The 24,621-nt window shown below is 41.1% G+C and overlaps 2 protein-coding genes across 6 annotated transcripts; one reads left to right on the top strand and one right to left on the bottom strand.

The window, feature by feature from the left end:
* gusb (glucuronidase, beta) lies at window positions 1-24,621 on the top strand. 3 transcript variants are annotated; one of them, XM_075486396.1, is made up of 13 exons: window positions 1-253; window positions 1,557-1,742; window positions 1,849-2,030; window positions 3,413-3,555; window positions 3,933-4,120; window positions 4,765-4,917; window positions 5,066-5,244; window positions 6,799-6,945; window positions 7,458-7,542; window positions 10,150-10,326; window positions 10,440-10,575; window positions 11,551-11,745; window positions 20,865-24,621. In XM_075486396.1, exons 1-12 carry the CDS (start codon window positions 38-40, stop codon window positions 11,700-11,702), a joined length of 1,944 nt encoding a protein of 647 aa, XP_075342511.1. In that variant the 5' UTR covers window positions 1-37; the 3' UTR covers window positions 11,703-11,745; window positions 20,865-24,621. The 3 variants fall into 3 exon arrangements, with proteins under 3 accessions (XP_075342511.1, XP_075342512.1, XP_075342510.1); XM_075486397.1 differs by lacking the exon at window positions 20,865-24,621 and adding an exon at window positions 19,103-19,370; XM_075486395.1 differs by lacking the exon at window positions 20,865-24,621 and having other exon boundaries at window positions 11,551-12,739.
* vkorc1l1 (vitamin K epoxide reductase complex, subunit 1-like 1) lies at window positions 14,304-24,211 on the bottom strand. 3 transcript variants are annotated; one of them, XR_012773078.1, is made up of 4 exons: window positions 23,941-24,190; window positions 21,259-21,368; window positions 17,749-18,430; window positions 14,304-17,395 (listed from the first exon to the last, which is right to left on the bottom strand). XR_012773078.1 is itself a non-coding variant. In XM_075486398.1 (3 exons), the coding sequence occupies exons 1-3, from the start codon at window positions 24,129-24,131 to the stop codon at window positions 18,204-18,206; spliced, it is 528 nt and encodes a 175-aa protein (XP_075342513.1). In that variant the 5' UTR covers window positions 24,132-24,211; the 3' UTR covers window positions 14,304-18,203. The 3 variants fall into 3 exon arrangements, 1 of the variants encoding a protein (XP_075342513.1); XR_012773079.1 differs by having other exon boundaries at window positions 17,997-18,430; XM_075486398.1 differs by having other exon boundaries at window positions 14,304-18,430; window positions 23,941-24,211.

The following is a 24,621-nucleotide window of genomic DNA, read 5'->3' as shown; positions in this document are numbered from 1 at the left end:
ATCGCTCTCCGCGTGCACAGTCGAAAAGTTGTACAAGATGCGTTCTCCTGAAAACCTCGGGGTGCTCCGTGTTTTGTTGCTTTTCGCCGTGTTTGACGCGGTGCTGCTGCTGGACACCGGCATGCTCTTCCCCCGGGAGTCCTCCTCCAGGGAGGTGAAGGCGCTGGACGGGCTGTGGGTCTTCAGGGCTGACAGCTCCCCAAACAGAAACCAGGGATTTGAGAGGGCCTGGTACAAAAGCCGCCTGGCGGAGGTGAGTAGATTGTTCTGTTGCAGACAGACGCTCTTTCGAAATAAAGCCCTTTGCATGTTAGACAGTAAAAATTGTGAAACAGACCCCCTTCTGTAAGCTGTAATAGGGCACATTTTAGATTGGCCCTGCAAATCAGCACACGTAAATAACATGGAGTCAACACTGTAAGTCTAAAAAAAGTAACATTAAATCTACTTATAATTACTATAATAACACGTTTATTTTAACGTACTTGGGGGCGTTTTAAACACTCTACAGTCACCACACTTGGAAGATTTCCATTTAGCTTTTTTTTTCTTTTTTTTTTTCATTAAAAAAAATTAAACAAATGGCTAAAACTTCTAGCTTTGTCAAACATCCCCCACAACGTTTTAAGAACATTATCGCAATTGATTGCAGTGTTTTTTAGATGAAGTAAAGGAACAAATTATGGAATCATTTTAAAATTTAATAAAACAAGTACCTGCACAGATTTGAATATGCTTATGTCTCTGCAGTTAAAAGAGAGTGCTTACAGAAGGTGTTACATCAGGCTGATTGACAGGAAACATGGCCCCAACAAGAGAACTGTCTGTAGAAACAATGGAAAGTATTGTAAAACTCCTCCAAGGGGGTAATTCAACTCAAAGAGTGGAAAAAATGTTGGTTGTTCTGTTCCCAGTCAGCTGTGTCTAAAATGTTGAGCAAGTACAAACAAAATGAGTTTTTAAAAATGAAAACATACACGTGACGTCGACCAATGAAGATGTTGAAGTTTTAGGACAGAAAACCGAAAGAAATCAGCAGAAGGAATCCAGAAAATTCAGAAAAGCCAAATATAAACCATCACTAACACCTAAAGCAGGGATGTCCACATCCGGCCCTCGAGGGCTGCTGTCCTGCGGGTTTTAGATGTTTCCCTGCTAAAATCTACAATCATTGTGGGTTTGATGTCAGGTAAAGAACATGGGGAGATGGCAGTTGCCAGGAGGTTTGGTGACACTGAGGTAATTGCTCAGGATGGTAATGCATCTTTCCACAGAGCACAGAGAGTTGAAACTTTGGTAAAAAACTATTAAGCCATTGGAATGGCCAGCAAACAGTCCAGATCTCGGTAGGCTAATAGATGTACTTAGAAAACAAAACAATGAATGTGAAAAAAGTGTGAGGGGGAATAAATCTCTGAAGCAAAATGTGTCGGTATGAAGGTCCAGTCAGGTAACTGTATTTCTACAACAGCAGTATTAATAAAGTTACTATTATTATGATGCCACCGACTCATTATGTTGAAACAAAGTGCCACATTCTCATTAACTTTCTCCAGACTGGCCCTGTGATTGACATGCCAGTTCCTGCCAGCTACAATGACATCACGCAGGACCCCGCACTGAGAAATTTCATCGGCTGGGTGTGGTACGAGCGAGATGTGGTGCTGCCTGCTCGCTGGGTCACGGATGAAGGCACACGAGTGGTTCTCAGAGTGGGAAGTGCTCACTATTATTCAGTAGTGGTGCGTATAGCGTATAACATGCGTCATCTGTAGCCTTGAGATGTGACGCTCATTCCTTCGTATTCATCTCTTCTGATAAGAGGATCACTGTGTTTACTCTTTGCAGTGGGTGAATGGGGTGAAGGTGACCGAGCACGAGGGTGGACATCTTCCTTTTGAGGCTGAGATCGGCGGTTTAATTCGGAAGGACCCAACCATGCCATGCAGGATCACCATCGCTGTCAACAACACTTTGACCCTGCAGACACTCCCTCCAGGCAGCATCCAGCACTTTACTGACCCCACCAAGTAACCTCTTTTGTCTTTGCTTCGTACTTCAACTGACGCTATTCTCGCCTCTCGGCCAGTTTCACCCATTTTCTTTTTAATTCTGACTTTTGCTTCAGTGCATATCGACTTAAAAATTGAGAAAATTCAGTTAATGCACTTAAAGGGATAGTTCGCCTCTTTTGACATGAAGCTGTATGACATCCCATACTAGAAATATCGTTTCTGAACATTGACTTACCCCCCGCTGCGCCCTGTGAGCCGAGTTCCAGCCTTGTTTTGGCGTTGACAAAAGTAGTCTGGCTAGTTGGCTCGGGTTACAAAAATAAAGCGCTTTGCTTCTCAAAACAATATGCGTTCAAAAGAGTAATACATTTGCATCACAAAATCAATCTCCAGGAAAAAGTCAGACCTCACAATCGCTTGCCGCTATTTTCTCTCTACCTTCGTATCACTGCGTGCCGTGTAAACTGTCCAGACCGAAGAGCAGACCGAGCAGTCCCATGCTTCCTAGCAGGAAACACCGTAACAGGTGCGGCTGTCGGCAGGTGGCAGCCAACTAGCCGGACTACTTTTGTCAACGCCAAAACAAGGCTGGAACTCGGCTCACAGTACGCAACAGGGGGTAAGTCAATGTTCATAAATGATATTGCTAATTAGGGTTGCAAAATTCCCGGAATTTTCAAAGACGGAAACTTTCCATGGGAATTTAAGGGAATTAACGGGAATTAACAGGAATTTATGGGAATTTATGAGAATAAACTGGGAATTTTCAAATGAGTGGGGTTAGGGGATCAGGGTAATATTGAACCCAACACTCCTGTTTTTGTTCATCCATGAAACAAGTAATTAGAACGTGTTAGAATCTATTAAATGATCTGTTGAAAACATTTTGTATGGATGTTTTCTTATGACTTCTGTTTATATTTACGCTTGGATATAATATATTCCCAGTTAGTTCTCCTAAATTCCCATTAGTTCCCATAATTCCCATTATTCCCATGGAAAGTTTCCAATATGGAATATATCCAAAATTCCCAAGCTTAACTTCCCATGTAAATTTACTGGAAATTTTCCGCCCCTTTGCAACCCTATTGCTAATATGGGATGTCATACAGCTTCATGTCAAAAGAGGCGAACTATCCCTTTAAACTGACAGCTTCAGCTGGTGTTCACAGGTCCATGAGTGTTTCATGAGACATTTCCTGCCAGTAACGGCACTTTGATACTTTCAGCTTCAGTCAGCACTAACGCCTCAACTTGCTGGATATTTCAGCTTCACTTAATTTTATTCTCCAACCTTAACTCACTCTTATAGTTTTGTTCTTCTTCCTCATCTAAATGCTTAAAGAGTGATCAGTTCAAATCTGATAGCTAACCAGGAGAATGTAATTGGTCTACAGGTATCCAGACGGGTTTTTTGTGCAGAACATTTACTTTGATTTCTTCAACTATGCTGGGATACATCGTCCTGTGCTGCTGTACACTACTCCTAAAGCGTATGTGGATGACATCACAGTGGTGACAGACTTCTTGGATAGCACTGGTAAAATAGAAAAGCACTCTTAAGAGCACAGACCTCCGGCAAGGTTATTAGTCATTGATTTAGTAATATACAAGTTTTTAACAAAGCCCATCATAAACATATGGATGGTTTGCCAAAACAATGCTTCTCCACCACTTTTCATGAAAATCAAATCAGTAGTTTTTCCTACCTTGTGGCTGACAGACAGAGAAATAAACAGCAACTAAAATAAATACTCCTTGGCGGAGGTAATGTACACTCATGACAGTGAATCACATTTATTTAAGTCATGATCCTCGGTGGAGCGTTCTCAAAACTGATGGGAATACTCATTTAACACCAAACGTATACTTATTGTTAACGCCACATGTATTTGTGCTGTTTCCTCTGGTTTTTAGGACTCGTTAAATACAAAGTGTCAGTACAAGGTGCATCAACAGCTACTGTGAAGGTTACTTTGATGGACCGAGAAGGTCACTGTGTGGCCTCTTCCACTGAGCCATCTGGAGTGCTCAAAGTGGGGGATGTTAAGCTGTGGTGGCCATACCTGATGCACGAGAACCCAGGTTATCTTTACTCTTTGGAGGTAGGTGGACTCAGATGTGGGTCACATGAACACTGCAACCGTAATAAAGCAGTCCTGTTTTGAAAGCATAAAACTGAGTTTAATGCATTTAACAGCTAAATTTCCAATTAGAAGGATCGCAAGACTCCATTCTCTACACATCAAAGCTTATATAAAGAAGAAGATGTTGCACACATATTAAATGATGCAATAATGTAAAATTAGGCAGAGCTGGTATTGAAAGTTCTGTCATTAGATAGACGGCTAGATGGATGGATAAGACTCTCTATTCACCCTGAGGGAAATCCTGGGCAACCAGTAGCTTACACATAAATGAACAGTGCGAAAATATTATTAGTTGCAAAGACATAACCACAGATGGCTAAAGTAAACACACAGAACAGTAAATTTAGCTTTCCTAAACTAAAACTATATTTCAAAAACTAAAATTAAGCATTACTTTGTGGCCTTGGATCAGGTTGTGCTCTGTGAGGGTGTGATCATATGACCATTTTGTAAATAAAACTTTCTTATCCCAGAATTTCAACCATGAACTCTCTGAAGACGAGTACCTGGATTCCTGTTTTTAAGTAATTTTCTGTCATACTGCATTCTTGGAAAAAGGCCACTGTCTCTGCTTCTGACAGTAGCGTTTTCATTCCTAGGTTCGCCTCATGGCAGCCGACGAGAGGTCAACATACGAGGACGTTTATGCTCTGCCAGTTGGCATCCGCACAGTGAACGTCACCAGCACGCAGTTCCTGATCAACAACAAGCCGTTTTATTTCCACGGGGTCAATAAGCATGAGGACGCTGATGTGAGTACCACTAGAGGGAAGCCAAAGCTTTACACAGGTCTCATTTTAATATCAGTTACAACATTCATAGAAACAAATGATAAACATTTTCTGTTATTCAAAAATACCATCCCTGTTTTTTGTTTTCTTACCTTGTGTTGTGTTGTAGATCCGAGGTAAAGGCTTTGACTGGCCCCTGATTGTTAAGGACTTTAACCTGTTGAAGTGGCTGGGGGCCAACTCATTCCGCACAAGCCACTACCCCTACGCCGAGGAGATTGTGCAGATGTGTGACCGTCATGGCATCGTGGTGATAGACGAGTGCCCTGGGGTTGGCATCAAAGACATGTAAGTGTCAGCGCTCACTTCTGGGTCTGTGTAAAGGTTCAGGGTGGTCTAGAGCTGGAGCATCTAACAGTTGTTGTCCATCACAGCTACTTCTGAAAACCTGGTTCATCTTGATGCCGTCAGAGATGGTTAAAGATCATATCGAAAGATTCAGGTAGAGTAGCAGATCAGACAAAATTAATAACAATCTGAGCATTATACCGACTATGTTTTCAAACTGTTGAGCCACCGCTCGTTTCTTTATATTCTGCTTCCAATTAGTCGACTATCTTGATGATGTCCTTAAGAAAGAGGAAAGAATACAGCAAAGACCTAACACAGGACCTGAGAGATGCATCTGGACCTTCAGTTGATCCATCTACTGTTGGCCCAAGCCTCATCAGAAATGGTCTCCATTGAAGAGTGGCTGTCAGGAAGCCGTTCTTAAGGAAGGGAAACAGGGAGAAAAGGCTGAGCTATGTCGAATGACACAAGAAGTGGACTGAAAATCAGTGGCAACAGGTCTGATGGAGGGATGAATCCTCCCCAGAGCCCGGACCTCAACATTATTGAAGCAGTGTGGGATCATGTTGACAAAGAACGGAACAAAAGGCAGCCGACATCCACAGAAGAGCTTTGAAATGTCCTTTAAGAAGCCTGGAGAACTATTCCTGAAGACTACTTACAGAAATGACAGAAAGCTTCTCTAAGAGGGTTCAGGCTGTGTTGAAGGATAAAGTCGCTCAGACCAAGTATTGACTTTAAAGCTTATTAGAGCTGTACAAAGTCTTTTTGTGCCTCATATACTGTGTTTTCTGGAAATGTATGAAAAAATGAGGGGTGATTCAAGACTTTAACACAGAACTGGAATTGTAAACATGCAGATTTGGTCTGCATTTTCAGCAGATGGATACGTACAGCATCTGTGTAACCCTCTCTGTATGTTTGTGGTATCCACGGCTTAAGCAGTGTTAGAAGTGTGCTGCTGGACTGCCTGCTAAATATTAACCTGACAGTATTATTGCTTTGAGCACGTTATTCTGGCATTAACAGCTTTTCACCTTAGCACGGCCTCCCAGTGCTGCTGTTTGATTTGTATTTCACGCAACATTCCAACATTTGTGTTGTTGTTGTTTTTTTTTGTTTTTTTTTAATGACTTTGAAATAAAATGTGTTAAAAATAAACATAAACCAGCTTAATTTGTTAAGTCGGTGGTCATTCCTAATAGTTTTTTCAGTAAAGGTGCACCTTGTAAACAGGAGAGTAGATAGTCTGTCTCTGATCCTGTGTTTTTAGATAACTCAGAATAAACGAACACTTATGCACCAGATCCTGTTTTTTTTTCTTAAAAAAGGTGCATGTCACACAGTAAAATAACTCGATGAAGAAGTCTTTGAAAGTGTAATGACTCATCAGTGTGACCACCTGCAAACATACATCTTTTTTTCTGGGATAGTTTGAGGAAAAGCACTAAAACGTTACAGAAAACGAAACGTCAGCAGAAGAGTCGCAAGGTGACTCTTCACATCAGTGATTTCAACTTCAACTTTCAAATATGTCCTTTGCCGTTATAGTCGCAGCTTTGGAAACGCCTCTCTGGCCCACCACCTTATAGTCATGGATGAGCTCGTACGCCGGGACAAAAACCATCCCTCCGTGGTCATGTGGTCGGTAGCCAATGAGCCCGCTGCAGAGATGCCACCTGCTGAATATTATTTCAAGTAAGTCATGATTTTTGGTTTGTTTTGTCTTGAGGTTTGCATCACTAAATATATCTACTCATCAATGACTTAACCACACAAATAAGTGAGGTCACACAAATAAGTGAGGTCACTCACTCTTTGTTTTGTGTTTTCTTTTTTGATAATCTGTCATGTAAACAAAAAGCAGCCGGGTGTTATGACTCCTCTCAAAACCCCCCCCAAACTTTTTTCAAATGTTAGTGCATCTCTTGATGTGATATTGGCTCATTTTCAGTCACAGTTTGCCCCTTCATGTTATGTTGAGAATGCAGTGAGACTAGTCAGGAAGGTCAGTAACAGCCTGCAGCACCAGAGAAGCTAACGGGGCAGATAGAAACACAAGAGTACCCAACAAGTAACATGCAGCAGGTGGAGAACAAAGTATATGCAGAACTCTACCAGCACAAACATGTGCTGCGTCACCCCAAAGTTAAAACGGTGTAATATTACATCTGATGTGTGAATTAACCTCCTGAATCCTCGCTTTACAGGACCTTGATAAAACACACCAAATCTCTGGACCCTACACGGCCCGTCACCTATATCACAGACAGCAACTGGGCAAGGGACAAAGGGGTGAGTCTCCCTAGCCTTCACCTCCATATTTACAACATATTAAAGTGAAACCTACATAGCACAGTCATTTGTAGGAATTTTATTTGACACATGGTATAAAGATGGTAGTTCATTGTAAATCAGAATGTGCTTTGCTTTACAGCAGCTCCATTTATAGCTTTAATGAAAAACAAGAATTACAACCGAAAAAATTACATTGCAGCCAAAAATATTGTTAATTAGGGTGTTTAAGACTAAAATCTAAAATTAAAAAGACAGCTTTAGTCTGTGGTAAAAAGTATGAGGTTTTTTGTTTGGAAAAGTTTTAACTGTTGTTTGTCCAACTAAAAGTCGTCTTAAAATGAATATAAACATGTTAACTAGACTCAAATCAGCTTAGGTGCTCTATGCACAGTTCCCGTCCTGGGGCTTGATGCAGAAAAAGCAGGAGACGCAGACATAGAGGCCAGCAACAGAATAACCACAGCGGATAGTAGGCATCTTATTTGTAAAAGTGAGATCAAAGTGTAGAGCACGTACAAAATGTACAGAGCCTTAAAGCTAACCAGTTCACAGCTTGACATGGTACCAATGTGCAGCTGGCTAAATTGTTTCAGTCATAATGATTAACTGGAAAAAGCCCAGAACTAACAGGCTGTAAGCGACTATCACAGTGGAGTCGGAAAAAAACTTTAGCCTAATAATCTGTTCCCATTCAATGCCTGTACACTGGGACAAGGAGTCATGTGATAAATGAACAAGTTGAGCTATATCCATGGCTCAACTTAACTTTTCACTCCTGTCACTGGTGATCCTAACTGAGAATAGTCGGAGCATCAGTGTTGATAATGAACCGACGTCTTGATTAAAGTTAGACTGTTTAAAGAAATATTAAACAAGTCTAGGAGGAAAAAGAAAACATTAAGTCAAACAGTTCTGACACTAAATGTACAAATCCGTTAATATTACCCATTCCTAACATAAAACAGCCATCTCCGTATTTCTGTCATTTATTAGTAATGCAGTTAAGATTAAAAATTACATGTTGATTTCAGGTTTATTGTCTTTGACAATAAATTGCACACAAGGTAATTTCTGTAAACTCGGGTGTTTATCAACGAGGCCTGAACTAGTTGACCCATAGATTTATAAAGTCTTTTCAGTGCCTGGTGATCCAATTAGAACAACTTTTATTTCCACATGCTGCAGTTTGGCGTTTCTGTCCTTGGATAATTTGTGTCGTGCTGTCGTTTATTTACGGGTGTCTCATGTTTAAAGTTTGTGCTCAAATTAGCCGATGATCTGAGCAGTTTTGACTTTAAAGGTACCAGGTAGTAAATCGACACTGAAAAACAAAATAAGAGCTTGTGTACTTGCCCAAGAAGAGCAAAAGTTGCTAGTGATATGAAGTCTTTGGTTTGTCTTTTTGCAGATGGTGCCATTTCTCTTTTACCATCAATATTGTGACATTTTAAATATTAACACCACTTGTACCAATAAAAAACAGTGTTGCAGAACACTCCCGACACTCCCTTGTTTTTACTAACATCCAGTAGTTTCACTTCACCACTGGGTCAGATCAGCAAGAGGAGCAAAACACCGCTCGACGGTCTGGTGTTTTGTTACTGTTTAATATGCATTTAAAGTAATTAAATAGCGTTCAGGTTTCAGCTATTAACGAACCTCTTCTTACAGTCCAGTCTCATCGTTGATGATGATCATGCGCGGTCCAAAGATGCACAATCCAGACCAAGTCAGCTGCAATGAATTTAGAAAACTCTTATTAAAATGGCACATTATTCTGTATTTTTGTAGTTCGAAGTGAAAGCGAGAAAACAGAGAGGGCAGAAATGTTTGAGTTTCAGTGTTCTGTGCGGCAAGTCTGTTCATGTCACTCATTTGACAGCTTTGGCCTCTGGTAAATCGGATGAGAAGCATAGGAGCAAAATTCAAGTTTGAATGCGTTTAACTAAGGTTGAATTAACTTGTTGACATGTCTGGGATTTTTTTTTTTATCACATTCCTGTGCAATGAGGAATACCGTTAATGCCTTAAAGGGACCAACTCTCCTGCAGTCACAGCTTTATTAAGAAGCAGAGTTTACTTCAGAATTCACCATAACTTTAGCTTAAGGCAAATAAAGGTGCCAGAACTTGTCTTGCTTAGATAGATTAAGATCAGATTTATTTGTCATGCATACATACATACACACGAAATGTCCTCCGCTTTTAACCCATCCAGGTTGGCACCTGTTGACACACACACACACACACACACACATACACACACACACACACACACATATGCACAGGGTCACACACTCATAGATACAAATGCCAACCTGGAGCGGTGGGCAGCCATTCAAAGCGCCTGGGGAGCATGGGGGTACGGTGCCTTGCTCAAGGGCATATCTGCCAACCTTCCAGTTATTGGACGACCGACTCTTACCACTGAGCCACGGCCGCCCCGTGCTTGTATATGAATGGACACAATCTATGAAATGTGGAGGTCTTTGTAACAGACGAACGAAGAAAAAGGGTCTGGCTGAGCTGGGCTGTTTGAGAAAAGTCGTGATTGTGCTTGAGAGCAACTCCACAAATCTCTCTTTGTCGTTTGTCTCGCCCCCAGGCTCCCTTTGTGGACGTAGTTTGTGTAAATAGTTACTTCTCCTGGTACCATGATCCAGGCCACGTGGAGGTCATCCCCATCCAGCTCAACACTCAGTTTGAGAGCTGGTATGGAAAGTACCAAAAGCCCATCATCCAGAGTGAATATGGAGCGGATGCTGTGCCGGGGGTTCACAATGTGAGGATTCACACACGTGCAGTTTGTGTTCACATTTATGTGTGGGCTCCTAAAGCTTCAGTGGATGTCACAACAGAATAAACCAGGGTGATGAGCTTTATTTTCACTTTCAGGACCCCCCCTTGATGTTCACTGAGGAGTATCAGAAGGTAGTCCTGCAGAGCTACCACGACGTGTTCGACCAGAAGAGGAAGCACTACGTTATTGGCGAACTCATCTGGAACTTTGCCGACTTCATGACTACACAAGGTACAGCATGTTCCTGCAGAAGCAGAGCTGCTCACCTCCTGCCTTTTGTTCCTGTTGGCGTCCTGGCTCATTTTTTGAGCATTCAAAATGAGAAGGCTGCATTTATTTATGCATTGACAATATATTTATTAAGTTTTGTATAATAACTCCCAAAAAAGTCCACCTAAGGCTTCCAAATGTCCTCAAATTCCTCTGCCCGTGCTCTTATTAGGCCAGTCTTTCCAACACATCTCACTTATGGCGTATTTATTGAAGGTACATCTGTTTTCCTCCAGGACACGGTTTATCATCCTCCTGCCCTGCAGGAGTCCAAAGTCGATTAGAATAGATTGTTTTGAATTGACCACAAAGTCCTCTGGATATATGCTTTGATTGATAGGGCACTCCAACAATATTCAATATAGTCTGAAACACTGTCTCTACACTGTGAAACAAGGTGCCTTTTTCTTCTAAACATTTAGTACAAGAATCTGGAAAATAAGGAGGCCAACGATGAACCCTGACTGGTGTAATACAGGTTCTCATTGGCTATTTATGCTGCAACAACCTCCTTCTCCTATTAATGAATCATTTATGGACATTTAATTTCCACGACTCTAGTCTGTCAAGGTGCTGATTCGTTATCGTATGTCATCAAGGTTTTGTACAGCAAAGGAATTAGACTCTTCCATTTTAGTTGTTTAGATGTTTAAGATTTTCAATATGTGATAGTGAGGGTTCTGATATTGTCTCATTGGAAAGTATAAAATGTTTTAGCTGTTTTATCAAATGATTAATGCACAAATACTTAAACTAATGCTCAATTTAGAGGATCTAATCAGATTCTTTGATGCATTCATTCATAATGCTGGTAAATGTTTTATTTGTGAAGAAAAAGCTACTTGTTGATCACTAGTGATCACTCTAATCGTATTATTATTGTTGAAGAAATACCTCTGTTGTTGTTGTTGTTGTTGACCTGACTTGTGTCTGCAGGGATCACTCGTGTCGTGGGGAACAAGAAGGGTATTTTCACCCGGCAAAGGCAACCCAAAGCAGCGGCTTTCATCCTGAAGGAGAGGTACTGGAGGCTGGCAAATGAAACGGGAAGACTCCCCCCTTGGACCAAGTACCCCTGCTCACTTTGACACCAGCGCTTAGGCATCCGGTCCGAGACGGACTCAAACTCATGTAAGCTCTGAGCCCTCTGGAGAGATTCTTAGATGATTATATTAGTAAAGTAATTCTGTGGACCAATACAACACAAGTGAGATCAAAAGGACTCTTAAGTACAGACTTTGAGCTTTAATTTAAAGGACTGATTATAAATATTATATGAAAACTAACTCTTATTTAGTCACCCATTCTACAGGTTCTAAATGTGATTGTATTAATTAATATAACTACTAATAAGATGTTAATATAAGACTTTTGTGATGCTTTGTCAGGCCTTTACTGTTGCTGCCTTCAGTTGATTATTATACATACATCTATCTGCCTGTAGTTTTATAGATCAGCTGATTGGCTCGGGTCCGAGCTAAAATACGTTAAGGATATGAATTCCCTCAAATTAAAGCTTTGAGTCTGCACCTTGAGTCTACAGATAAAACTTTAATTAATTATGTGGACCCTGAATGCAGCTACGCTAATCCTGCTGTCAACACTATAATCGTTGTTTCCAGCGCTGCACAACGTTCATTTAAACCTAAAGGCAGGTTCTAATGCTGGCAGAAACAAACCATTGAGTCACACTGTATAATATGTGTATGATGTGATGACTGGGACGGTGTGTTTAGTTTTTAGAATATTCTGGCGCAAAAAAAATAAGGAAAAGCGTAACATAAATTTTTCTTTTAAGAGTCTGACATGAACAACAAGTAAAGCACAAAGTTACATAGTGTCTCTGTTGGGGGGGGGAGTTACCGCTCTGCTCTTTGTCATTTCTCTTGTTAAAATGTGCCTTAAAACTATGTTTTAAAGAATGTGCATGTACAAACCATCAAAACTGCGTTTTAGAATTTTTTTTTTTTCTTTTTTCTTTTTTTTTTTTCAAGCTTAATCAAATCAGAAAGGTTTCATTTTTCTAAGTGAATACAAACAAGAATGAAACTGCTCGATGTGTTTGAGACGAGGCAATAAAAAATTAAATTTAGTTCTTCTTGGAGCCGTTTCCTCTGGTCTCTGTAGCTGAATGTTTTCAACAGTTTGTACTCCTAAAGGGTTAAGTGACGTGAGCGTAATCAGACTTCTCACTATCTCACCCTCGCCACATGACTGACCTTTGCGTATACGCTCGACAAACACTTATTTACACCCAACTTTCCTTTCTTTCCAACATACAGACACCAATGGAGACCTAATTTACAAGACACTGTGGACATTTTTATTTAAAGATCTTAAACTAACTACAAAACTCTTTTTGGCCCTTTTTATAATTACCTTTTTCTGGATTTGTCTTAGCAGCTAAATGCTGTTTACACAATAAAAGAGGCGCTCAACTGCAGGTCACAGCCACGCCTTTAACAACTCTCAGAAACTTGCTCTGGGTTCACTTTCAGGTGTTCCTGAGTGCCACTTGACCGTTGAAGTAAAATAGGTATGATGAAGTAAGATAGGTATGATACATGTCAAATGTTTAAAGTGAGATATTTTCAATGCTTGATTAAGAATATCGGCTCATTTTGAACTTGATGGCAGCAACAAAAGAAATGGGGACAATAAAAGGTGGGAAAAACAAACAGCTGGAGGAACAACCACTTAGGTTCATTGGCAACTGGTCAATAACATGATTTGGCATAAAAAAAGAGCACGTTAGTCTCTCAGATGTAAAGATGGGCAGAGGTTCATCATGAAAAACAAGACGACTCAGGACTGCTGAGCAGCTCAAATCCAATATTGGACAAGAATGGGTCAACATTCCTCCTCCAAAGGTCCAATAACTGCTCACCCTAACCCAGATGTTTACAGACTGATGTTAAAAGAAGAGGTGATGCGACATAGCAGGAAACATGGACCTGTCACAACTTTGTTTGGTGCTACCATCAAATTCCAGATATGAGCTAATATTTTTCATTAAACCAGTAAAATGTCTCACTTTTAACATTTGATGTTTTTCTCTTTTCTTTTAAATAAAATATTGGTTTATAAGATTTAGAAGTCGTTGAATTCTGTGTTTATCCAAATTTTACACGGCATTAACGCAACTTCATGGAAATGTGATGCTGTTATTTTACGGATATGGAGTCTAAGCTGGGCTGTCATTTATTTATTCATTTTGAAGAAAATAGTTGAGGTATTCCCACTGTCCAAAAAATCATGCATGTTAGGTTGATTGGCATCTCTAAATTGTCCTTAGGAGTGAGTGTGAGCATGCATGGTTGTTTGTCTCGTTTGTCTCTGTGGCCCTGCGATGGACTGGCGGCCTGTCCAGGGTGTACCCCGCCTCTCGCCCATTGACTGCTGGGATAGGCTCCAGCCCGCCCGCGACCCGATCGACGGATTCAGCGGTATAGATAATGGATGGATGGATGGATGGATAGTTGAGGTATTCTGTGTAGAAATCAACCATCTTTTCATAAATTTGCATATTGAACAAAGTGCAACTCAAAGCACATTAACCTCAGATGAAAAATAAATGCAGTTCACCAGAAAATCATTAAGAAGAAGCAGTGATCCTCTTCAATTTCAGTCTTTATTCCCGTGTATTTGACACTTTTAGGCTATTTCAATAAGTTTCAGTGACAAACGGCTTCAGAGGGAATGTTTTAATGGTAGATCATTTCTGCATGACAATGACAGTTAAAAATTTGCTCATGTCAATCTTTTCCACAGTTTTCCCTTAAGGTAAGCTCGATTTTAAACAAAAAAAAAATGTAGTTTTTTTGCACCCTCATACCATTCATGTAACACTTTTCCATGTAAGAAAATACAGCATTTTAAAACATATTTGGCAATACAGAAGCAAACCCAGCGAGTTCTCCTCCACAAAGAATTTTAATAAACATTTTTCGCCGACACGTGGATTCCTAGCCCTCCAACCCCTCAACATTTTTGTTTTGTCGTTTTTTTTTGTTTGTTTTATTTTATTACTAAAATAACCCAGAATGTTAACAGTCTATACAGCTAAAGGGCATAATTAATGACGGGGGAAGGAGGGGGCATTACAATCTTATTTGAACAGAGTGTATTTTTAGCTAACAAGTCTAGCTAGACAAAATAAAGCAGATAATTATAAAGTGGAGTTAAGTAAGACAGAGGAGAAAATGAACAGCCAGTGATTTGACGGGTACTTTTTCTGGCAAAGTCTGAATGTGTTTTAGCACTAAAATCTTTGGGAATTACCAATTTATGTGATTCCATCCTCAGGAAGGCGAGCAGAAGTGCCCGTTGCAGATACTATTCTTCGTTTTTTACAAGGCGATTACTGTTGCTCGTCTTTGGCTCAAGGCCTAGTGATCAAACAGAAGGCACTTTTGTTGGCATTGATGCGACTAACATGGCAGTTATACCTCAGGGCCTAAATTAATAATGAGGAGAATGTAGTATTTTTACATTTAAAAAAAAAAAATAATAATTCACCCAACAAGGCGATCCTTTTAACTCCACTTTCCTTACCCCGTTGCTTTTACGGTAAATTCCCACTTCTTGGTGTAACTTCTTGCACACGATCAGACTCGGCGGCGGCTACCTGCTGCGCTGTTGTCAGTTCTGGGTCAATACTTGCAGAGCCCATACTCATCACCAGAAAAAATAAATAAATAAGCTACTCATTTCAGTTCGATGTCGCTGAAGGGGGGAAAAAACAAAAGACAAAACACTGACTTGTGGAGGAGACTCCATAAACGACTCTCTGAGAAGTAGAAACAACAGCGTGGTGGGTAGATTGGATAGACCCCGACAGAAGTCTGACAAGGTGATATACTACAGATCGTCATTTATGGAGAACCACACGGTTTAAGGACTTTACTGGTTTTTACCACATTAATACGTCTGGGGGTTGGAGCCAACCCTAGAGAGGAAAGAGGCGGGGTACCGCCTGGACAGGTCGCCAGTGCATCACAGGGCCACACAGAGAAACGAGACAAACAACCACGCACGCTCACACTCGCTCCGAGAGTCGATTTAGAATCACAGATTAACCTAAAAGGCATGATTTGGACGGTGGGAGGAAGCCCGAGTACCCGAGGGGGAGAACATGCAAACTCCACACAGAAGGGCCCTGGTAGGGATTCAAACCGGGAACCTTCTTAATGCGAGGCCCCCCCTCCTCCTCCCCCAGTGATGTTCATGAGTGGAAATCAAAAACAAACCTACATCTAGATCTGCTTTTCTTTACTGTACAGTGCAGAAATGAAGCTGCAACACCATGAAATGCGTTCACTGGGAAAATCACATCTTCTTTACTGGTGAAGCACACTTAAACATCTACAATAGAGTTGCATTGTGGGTTAATTATGCCCCCCCCCCCTTCAGTGGCCCATCGTGAGGATTTTTTTTGTCAGTGGATTATTCAAAAGTAGTGTTACCCATCAGAGCCTACACTTAGCTGTTAGGCTCACAGTATTTACCCAAACACAAAGGACAAACATAGTGACACGGTGAGCAGTACATTAGATCTTCACAGTAAAAGGTTAAGAGCTCATCATCCCACAGAGAAACTTAGGTCTGCTCGGAATGTCGGAAAAACTGAAACGACATAACACGATGTATGCTTTGGAACAACGTCCAACAGTGAACTTACACAAGATGTAAAGGGGCTTTAAAAAACCGCTCCTCGCTCTTTGAGACGGCCCTAGAGGAGAACCAGATGTGGAGGCTATCAGTGAGGGAAACTATTGATAAGCCGGTTTATTCCCAAAGATGAATCACACCAATACAATTAGGTCTGTTACAGATCTTTAAAAGGGTGTGTGAGATTGTCTAATGGCCCTCATATATGCTCAAAGCCAGGAAGTAGTGTGCAATGGATGTGAAGAAATAGGTTACTTCTTAATGGGGCGATGAGGCTGTCACTTTCTCCATTCTGTGGTGTAACTCTGCTTGAACCTCACTAATAAATCAACCTGGGATTGTTCCTGATGGAGCCAAAAAAAACCACATATGGCTTAACACAATGTTCAGTTTTCTTAGAAGATTTTACTCCTTGGTTAACTTGCGCCGTTCACATCTTACAAATGAACTGTAACTCAGCTTGACAAGATCACCGCTACCGTTCAGTTGACATCAAATGTATGCAAAAAGTCGGACGAACATTAGCGCAACTGCAGGGTAAGACACTTCTGCCACCACAGGCCGCTCTACCCTTAGGCAGACAATCACAGTGCAGCAGCCTTTTGCTACCTCATGCGACTCATAGGGAGGGAGAAACACTTCACTGGTATCTTCAGTTACAAAAATCATGGTCATAAAAATAAAGCCATGAACCCGTGACAGTAAAACCATGAGGGAAAACTGGTGTTGACATGAGCCACCGCCATCCAGAACATTGAAAGAAAAAGGTGATTCATCTTAACGCTCCTTCAGGCACAAAAGTCTCAATGGATCCACCTGCGAGTTGGTCAGGAATGCTTTTCAAAAAAAAAAAAAAAAAAAAAGCCGAGGGTGCCTTTTATCGAAACTTGGTGCAAATAACTCGCAGTTCTCGAGATAAAACGACCACTTACAACGAAGAGGATCCGCTCACGTCTGAACCGCACGCCTGACCGGGGCTACGGGAAAGAAGACGTTCGTCCTCAGACTCATCTGCCCGGCTGTGACCACGACCGCCTTCTCTTCCAGATGTACCGTTGGGGGCTTCTTCTGTTTCGCTTTCGTTGGTTGTTTTTATTTTTCTGTGTCAACACTAAAAAAAAAAAATAAATCACAATCTAGGCTGGAATATTGCTCAGCAGCTATTTACAGAATTGCAAAAAAACAAAAACAAAAAAACAACAATCCAACTTGATCTACACACAATTCTCACATAGTCCCGTGTTTATTTTCTTAGTGGTCCTCGTCGAAAAAAAAAAAAAAAAAAAGTACTACAAAGTGTAAACATGGAAGAAAAATAAAAAAAAACACCTATTCTCACCGTGCCGTAGAACCTCGCCTGCAAACTTTTCGAAAACCAAATGAGTGTTTTTCTAACGTGGGGATCCACTATCAGGATCTGAGTTTTAGTGCAGATGTGCTGTGCAGTAATAGGAGCTTTCTAACCATTTCAAGCTTTACGTCCCACTTTTTTCTTCCACTCTGCGATCCTTTTTGTTCAAATGCGAGCCGTCCTCCATCAGTGTATGTGTGTGCTGCCTCAGTTTGCTTGGGATGTTGTCTCCCCACGCACACACACACACACACACACACACACACACACACACACACACACGCAGCCAGCCCCTTAAGTGAGTATCATGTTAAACAAGGAGAAAGAAATTAAAAGAAAGAAGAGATCATTTTTCACTTACAAATCCTTCAGTGGTTGCAATCAACATTGAGATGTCAGGCCCAACATTTAAGTTAAATTTCTTCATTTTTTTTCTTTTCTTTTGAACACACAGCAGAATAAACATTGTTTGGAAGCAAGGTCTCCTGGTGGCAAGTCAAATGTTCAGAGGTCACATTTCTTTTCTTTTTGTCGTTGTTGTATTTTTCTTGCCTTTTTCCTCGGCAGCTTAGTCCTCCTTGGCCTGGAGCTGCTGCTTCCAGGCCTCATTCAAGTAAACCAGGCGCTTGTAGTTGAGCATAAAGAGAATGAAGTTCAGCACGTATGTGGTGATGCAGATGACGCAGAAGTCCTTAAGGACAAAGTAGAGGATGTAGCCCAGGTAGAGCGAACCCACCACCGACAAGATGGATGTCGTCATGAGAAAAAGGGCGGCCATTGCACTGACAGTCATTCCTACGGCGAGAAACAAACTGAATCTTAGCCAAATAAGAAAAAGAAAAAAAACAGACAACCTTAAACACACAAACAACCTGATGACTCTGCTCCTTTCACAAGAGTTTTCAGGCACAGTTCTCTTTTTATAACGTGCTGCTCCACGTGATGAGACGGGTCAAACTATTCTGTTGTCACATGAGATGTAGTCATAGATTTACAGTCTGACTTTTCCTCAGTGTGCAAATGTCTTCAGCCGCCTCTCATTTCTTTACAATATTGCCAGGAAAAACAGTAAATAGGTGGAGCAATTTACTAACGTGCAAACAGAAATGGAAATATTATATAAAAAGGCACAATTCTAACAAGCGTGAAAGTCAATATTTGGTCTGAGCACCTTTATTCTTCAACACAGCCTGAACCCTCTTAGAGAAGCTTTCTGTCACTACTGTAAGGAGTCTTCAGGAATAGTTCTCCAGGCTTCTTAAAGGACATTTCAAAGCTCTTCTGTGGATGTCGGCTGCCTTTTGTTCCGTTCTCTGTCAACATGATCCCACACTGCTTCAGTAATGTTGAGCTCCGGGCTCTGGGGAGGATTCATCCCTCCATCAGACCTGTTGCCACTGATTTTCAGCCCACTTCTTGTGTCATTTGGCTCAGCTCAGCCTTTTCTCCCTGTTTCCCTTCCTTAAGAACGGCTTCCTGACAGCCACTCTTCCATGGAGCCCATTTCTGATGAGGCTTGGGCCAACAGCAGATGGATCAACTGAGGGTCCAGATGCATCTCTCAGCTCCTGTGTCAAGTGTTTTTATTTCCTTATTTCTTAAGAACATCACTTTCAGACACTGCTGTAGATAGTTTTTTAGGCCTGACTCTTCTTCTTTTGTCCTCTACTTGTCTAGTTTTCTCATGTTTTAAGGACACACTGCACACCATGCTGAAATATGCCAAGTTTTCAGCCAATAGCTCTTTGGGAATCACCTTGTTGCTGCAGAAATACTATATTTTGTCTGTCAAACTGTGTTTTCTTATTTTTGGTAGATTAAACTAAAGAAATGGGAACAAATTATGCGTCTTTGTGACATGATGCTAGTAACAAAGGTCTTTGCTAAGTTGTCTGTTCTGTGTAGACACAACACTGGTTCATCTCTTGAGTTAGGTGCCTTGAATGATCCATACATAGGTCAGTGTTAAGTGGTTTAACAAACAAAAAACATATTCCTCAGAAAACAGAGTGAAAAAGCAGCCAATGTCCAAAGAAAAACTTTGAAAGACCTTCAGAAAGCCCGGAGAACTGTAGCTCCAGTCTGGAATTAATATATAAGGAAATGAGAGGTGGCTCCTGACTTTTGCACAGTTTCAAAAGTTTCATCAGACTTTTAACAATCATATAGCAGTTGAGGATTGTTTTCTTTTCCAACCTAAGTAAGAGTTATACTACACAAACACAAAATACCCACATACAGTTCCTGTTGTGCCTGCAGTGCACACAGGTCACAGGGCCAGGGGATTTTAAAGCGGCAGTCGGCAACTTTCTTTTAGTCATATTAGCTTGAACTGTCATGGGATTCTGGAAGTAGAATATTCAATTCAAAAATACTTTATTTATCCCAGAGTTAAATAGGCTGTTTAGGAAAAATAACGAAATCTGTAGCTCCCTCTGAAGCCTGTAATCATGCTTACAAAAACCGAGCGCTCCCGGCTGTTTTTAACCAATCAAGTTAGGGTGGAGGAATCCTACCTGTCAATCACAGCTTGTGCACACGCTGCTGAGCGTGAGTCTGCCCCAGCTTGTGTGCGCTCACGCTGGTATGAACTCACGTGCACAACCTCGTCCACAGAGGGGGAGGGGTTTGGGGGGGCGATTCGGAGCTTGTTAGAGGTTGGGGGAGGGACCTGAAAGTTGTGTCAGTTCGAATTTTCCGACTTTAGACTCGCAATTTTGAAAACTTGCCGACTGCAGCTTTAAGGTAAGAATGAACTGCACAGATAAGAGCTGCATTTGCTCACTTGAAAACAAATGAGTGTTATTCATTGTGTTTAATTGTAAATCATAAAATATGCAGGATTACACTTAAGAAAAACCTGTTAAGAGTTTCTCAACTTATATGACAAAATATACTCAAGATATATAGTCATATAACAACCAATAAGTATCCTCACAATCCAATAAAGTTGTTCAAAGATCCAGTCTTGGTGTAGCGCACAACTATAGGATTAATGTCATGTTTTGCAACAAGCATTGTTCAGCGATTAAAACCCTGGTTTTGTCCAGCTCGGATTCGTGCCTACTCTTGGGAGAATAGTAAAACTTCTGAAACAAACTGGTGTCGCCTTTAAAATGGAAAGCTTGACCCGCTGTGTCAGTATGGTTTAACTGAGCAGCATTTGTGTTGGGAAAACGAGTGTAACTGCTGTGACTAAAAGGACTTTTTGTTCTGTGCCAACCCCCAGGTGGCCAGGCAAGCCTACAGGCCACTCTGCCGGCAAACATGTCAAACCAGCACAAGTGAGTCGGCAACACCCTGAAACCGCTGAGGGGAGGAGAAAGACTGCGACCGAAGGGAGGAAGACATGTTCAAGTTAAAACAAGCAGCATGTGCAAGAAGAAATACTCTGCAAACAGGCACCCGACCAGCAATGTCAGTGATAATATTAGACAGTGACCTTCTATTTAACTGTACAATCACATTTATACACTGCTACTTAACATGATGCCAGTGTCATGTGAGTCAGGTTTGGTCAAATATAGCTGCGACGTGAGAGGAGAAGGAGCTGAGTCAACCTTTGTTACAAGAGCAAAGGCTACAGAGATTTATCTCCTGAATTTGTACTGCTAACATCTTACCTAGTAGGAGCTGAAAGGCATAAAAGACAATCCCATAGACACTGTTGGGTTGGTTCAGTGCACTCTCATTTCCAAAAATTGAGCCCAAGAGTCCAAATCCTCGACCCCACCTATACCAGAAAAAGAACATCAGCAAATAAAACAGTTACAGATTTAAAGAAAAGCGGCACGATGAAACACATCAGATTACTGTCAATAAACAAACTCAGCAAGTCGGACTCAAAAAGCGGAGATAGGATTTAAAAAAAAGCAACATCAGCACACAAGTCAGGCTAAGGTCAAATTATGATTTAGACAGAATTGTTGGATGCCTCTGCCAACCAGACGTGTTGCAGTTTAAACTCGTGTTTCCATTGTGGCGAAATTTGTTGCCCTTTTAAAATGAGGGCTGTAAGGATATGCAGAAAATAAATGATTAATAATACATGAATTTGTTAACCCTTTTTCTTGATCTGAAAAACTTTGCTTCCGTTTGTTGACATGTTTGTTCAGTAAAGTAAATTCTGACTGAACACAAAGTTTTTGCCCCGACAGCTCATCTGTTCAACCTGTACAGTGAGCACAGCTTCTACATGAGCGCCCACGATTATTCTTTACAGCGACATATCACCCAAAGGGCCATGTGTGCCAAAATCAAAGGAAATTCCTTTAAGGTTTTCCCAAGAGGTCGTACTCAGAGGAAAGAGATCGTACACATGAAGCTTCTGGCCGCAGTCATCATTGGAACAGATTATTAAGTTTTCTTGTTGTCTTTTTATCTGATCTACAGCACAAAAGCCGTAGACATTTATTCTCTAAAAATGATACAAAAACAGAGAAAAAGCAACAAAATATTTGACTTGGAAAAGTTTTATAAAAATAGTTTCCTTTACGTCGGTGAAAAGTGACCACACCACCCGATCAACCGCAATGAGGATCGAGCGGCTCACAGAAGCTTTTAGTTGTCCAAAATTCAGTGACATTTTTCTACATTTAAGAAGCTTCAGGTGCAGAATACACAAAATTTAAGTTTTTTATAAAAGAAAAGCAAAACACCATGAAAAGAAAATGTAAGCATCTCTTTTTCTCAGCATCCTGCTCACAAAGATCTGAGCCACATCGAGTGGAAGCAACCTTCCCGTTTCACAGTTCAATAAACATTTTGCACATTTAATTTCTTGCACCATATAACGAGTGTAATGTGAACGCTGTGGCACTCCCACTGGCCTCAAAAGCAGATGTCAAATCAATGAGTAATCAGCTAATCAATGGGTAAGTTCCAGAGTTCCAGGCTTGAAGACCTACAAACTAATCTAAAGATTTATCACAAAGATGTATTCAGATACTCGTTTACGTACTACTACACGGACAATTCACTCAAATTTAAAGTGAATTTGGCTATTTGTTCTAATGCGTCCCGTTCATTTTAAGCTCTGAAGCGTGGAGATGTAAGTTTGGCTCCAACTGAGCAATTTTAGAATATCATTAAAAAGCACGGGGGTACATATCATCCACCCACCACTTTATCTGAGCTTAGTCCCACATGACGTAAAGTCATGCTTATATGCACAAAAAAAATTGCATTCGACAGGCATAAAAGACGCTACAGCGACCGCTGCAGGGCATTCACTTCATCTTTAGATCCAGTGGAACAAATATTAAAACTAGTATGACTTTTATCTGTTAAGAGATAAGCAACTACAAATTATTATTTAATTTATTAATGAGACTGTGGGAGAGTTCACTCAATTATGCAACAAATATGAAGTACAGACGGTTTGCATGCCTGTAAGGTTGGGAGGATTTGTTCAGGGCTTCTTATGAGTGAGATGTAAAAGGTGGGGTTTGTTTCATTCATTTATAGTTGAATGGCCACATTGAAGGCTGTATGGCAATTTAAGATTGTGTTTTATGCGTTTTATACAAAGTGTGAGCTAAGTATGAAGTCAGATTACAGGTAGCTTTTCGGGTGTGACCCTAAATAAACCAAAAGTATGACTATGGCAGCAGATTTGTCTTTACCAGCGGTAGAAAGCTGAGCAGTCCCCTCCACTGACCTCTGGATCAGTGCTCTGTCCCTGTGGGCAACCAGGGTTTCACTCACATATCCGATAGCTGGGGACATTAGCACCACCGCTAAGGTGGGTCCACATTTAATCAACATTAAGTCAGCCAAACCACGAAAAATCCTAGTTTTGTCAACAGCAAACAACATTCAAAACGATATCGTTAGTCAGCACAAGCCATCAACTTCAGTGCTGAAGTTGGTGTTACTAATATGTTAGCCTTACAGAAACCAGACGGTAGGGTCATTTAATATCAGCAAACATTTATAGTTTGGTTGTTTGACAGTGCTGACGTCTCCCTGTTAACAGCCAGCGCCGCTAATAGAAGAAAGTTAGCTATAATGCTCTTTTTGCTAACGGCTAGCAAAGTTAGCTTCGTTTAGCCAGACAGCTAATGCTGTGCTCATTAAAAGCCAAGCTAACATTCAACTTATTTCAGTATGGTTATCCTTCCACAAACAGCCCTCAGCAGTCCAGCAGCTGTGGTTTGTGGTTAGTCTTTACGCTACAGCACAGCGGTCCAACATTAGCTGGGTGCATTTGACAGTTTAAAGCGCGCAGCCCTTCCCAGTTTGACACAATAGCAGCCAGCTTCATTGAGCGCCACAGAAGGCGCTCTTTGCCGAATTCAAATTACCTTGAGCTGAACACTTTCGAGCAGCTGATGGAGCTGCTGATGTCGCACATGGCCTTATAACTCGCATCCCGTCCCTTTTCCCTCTCGACGTGAAAAGCATATAGAGACAACAGTATGCCTAACAGGCAGACGAGAAGCCGAGCTATTCTTTCCCACCGAGGGGTGGACACTCTCAGGACGGGCGCCGCCATCACTTTCTGGCCTAGCTGGAGACACGCATACACACGCAGCGAGTTTGCCTGTGAGACAGAACTGCTACGTGGAAAAAACGTCAGGACGCGCCACACCGTCAGGGGCGGGTCGAGTTCAGAGGATCAAAACAGTCCAGCAGCACCGGCGGTTAATTCACCTCCAAACCGCGTAGCTTTGAACCTCTGACACGCATAAAAGCAGCTGATGGTATAAGCCACCGTATCAATGAACCATGACGATGCTCCAAACGTTTTAGATAATAGATCAACATAATAAACATAAATAAACAACATGAGACTTTACTACTTTGAACCTTTCACTTTATGCATTTAATAGGAATGTTGTCTTTGTTGGCCACATAAGAAAAGGAACAAATCGCAAATTATGTATTGGGATTTTTTTCCACTGTGTGAATTTGAATTTAAAATGATTTTAGGTCTGGCTGTGGCATGGTTTATAAAACTAATTGATGCTCAATGTTTAAAAAAA

Source organism: Odontesthes bonariensis, chromosome 16 (genome assembly GCF_027942865.1).
Source record: "Odontesthes bonariensis isolate fOdoBon6 chromosome 16, fOdoBon6.hap1, whole genome shotgun sequence".
Lineage (NCBI taxonomy): Eukaryota > Metazoa > Chordata > Actinopteri > Atheriniformes > Atherinopsidae > Odontesthes > Odontesthes bonariensis.
The sequence above is the reverse complement of the archived record's forward strand: the minus strand, read 5'-3'. Positions and strand labels throughout refer to the sequence as shown.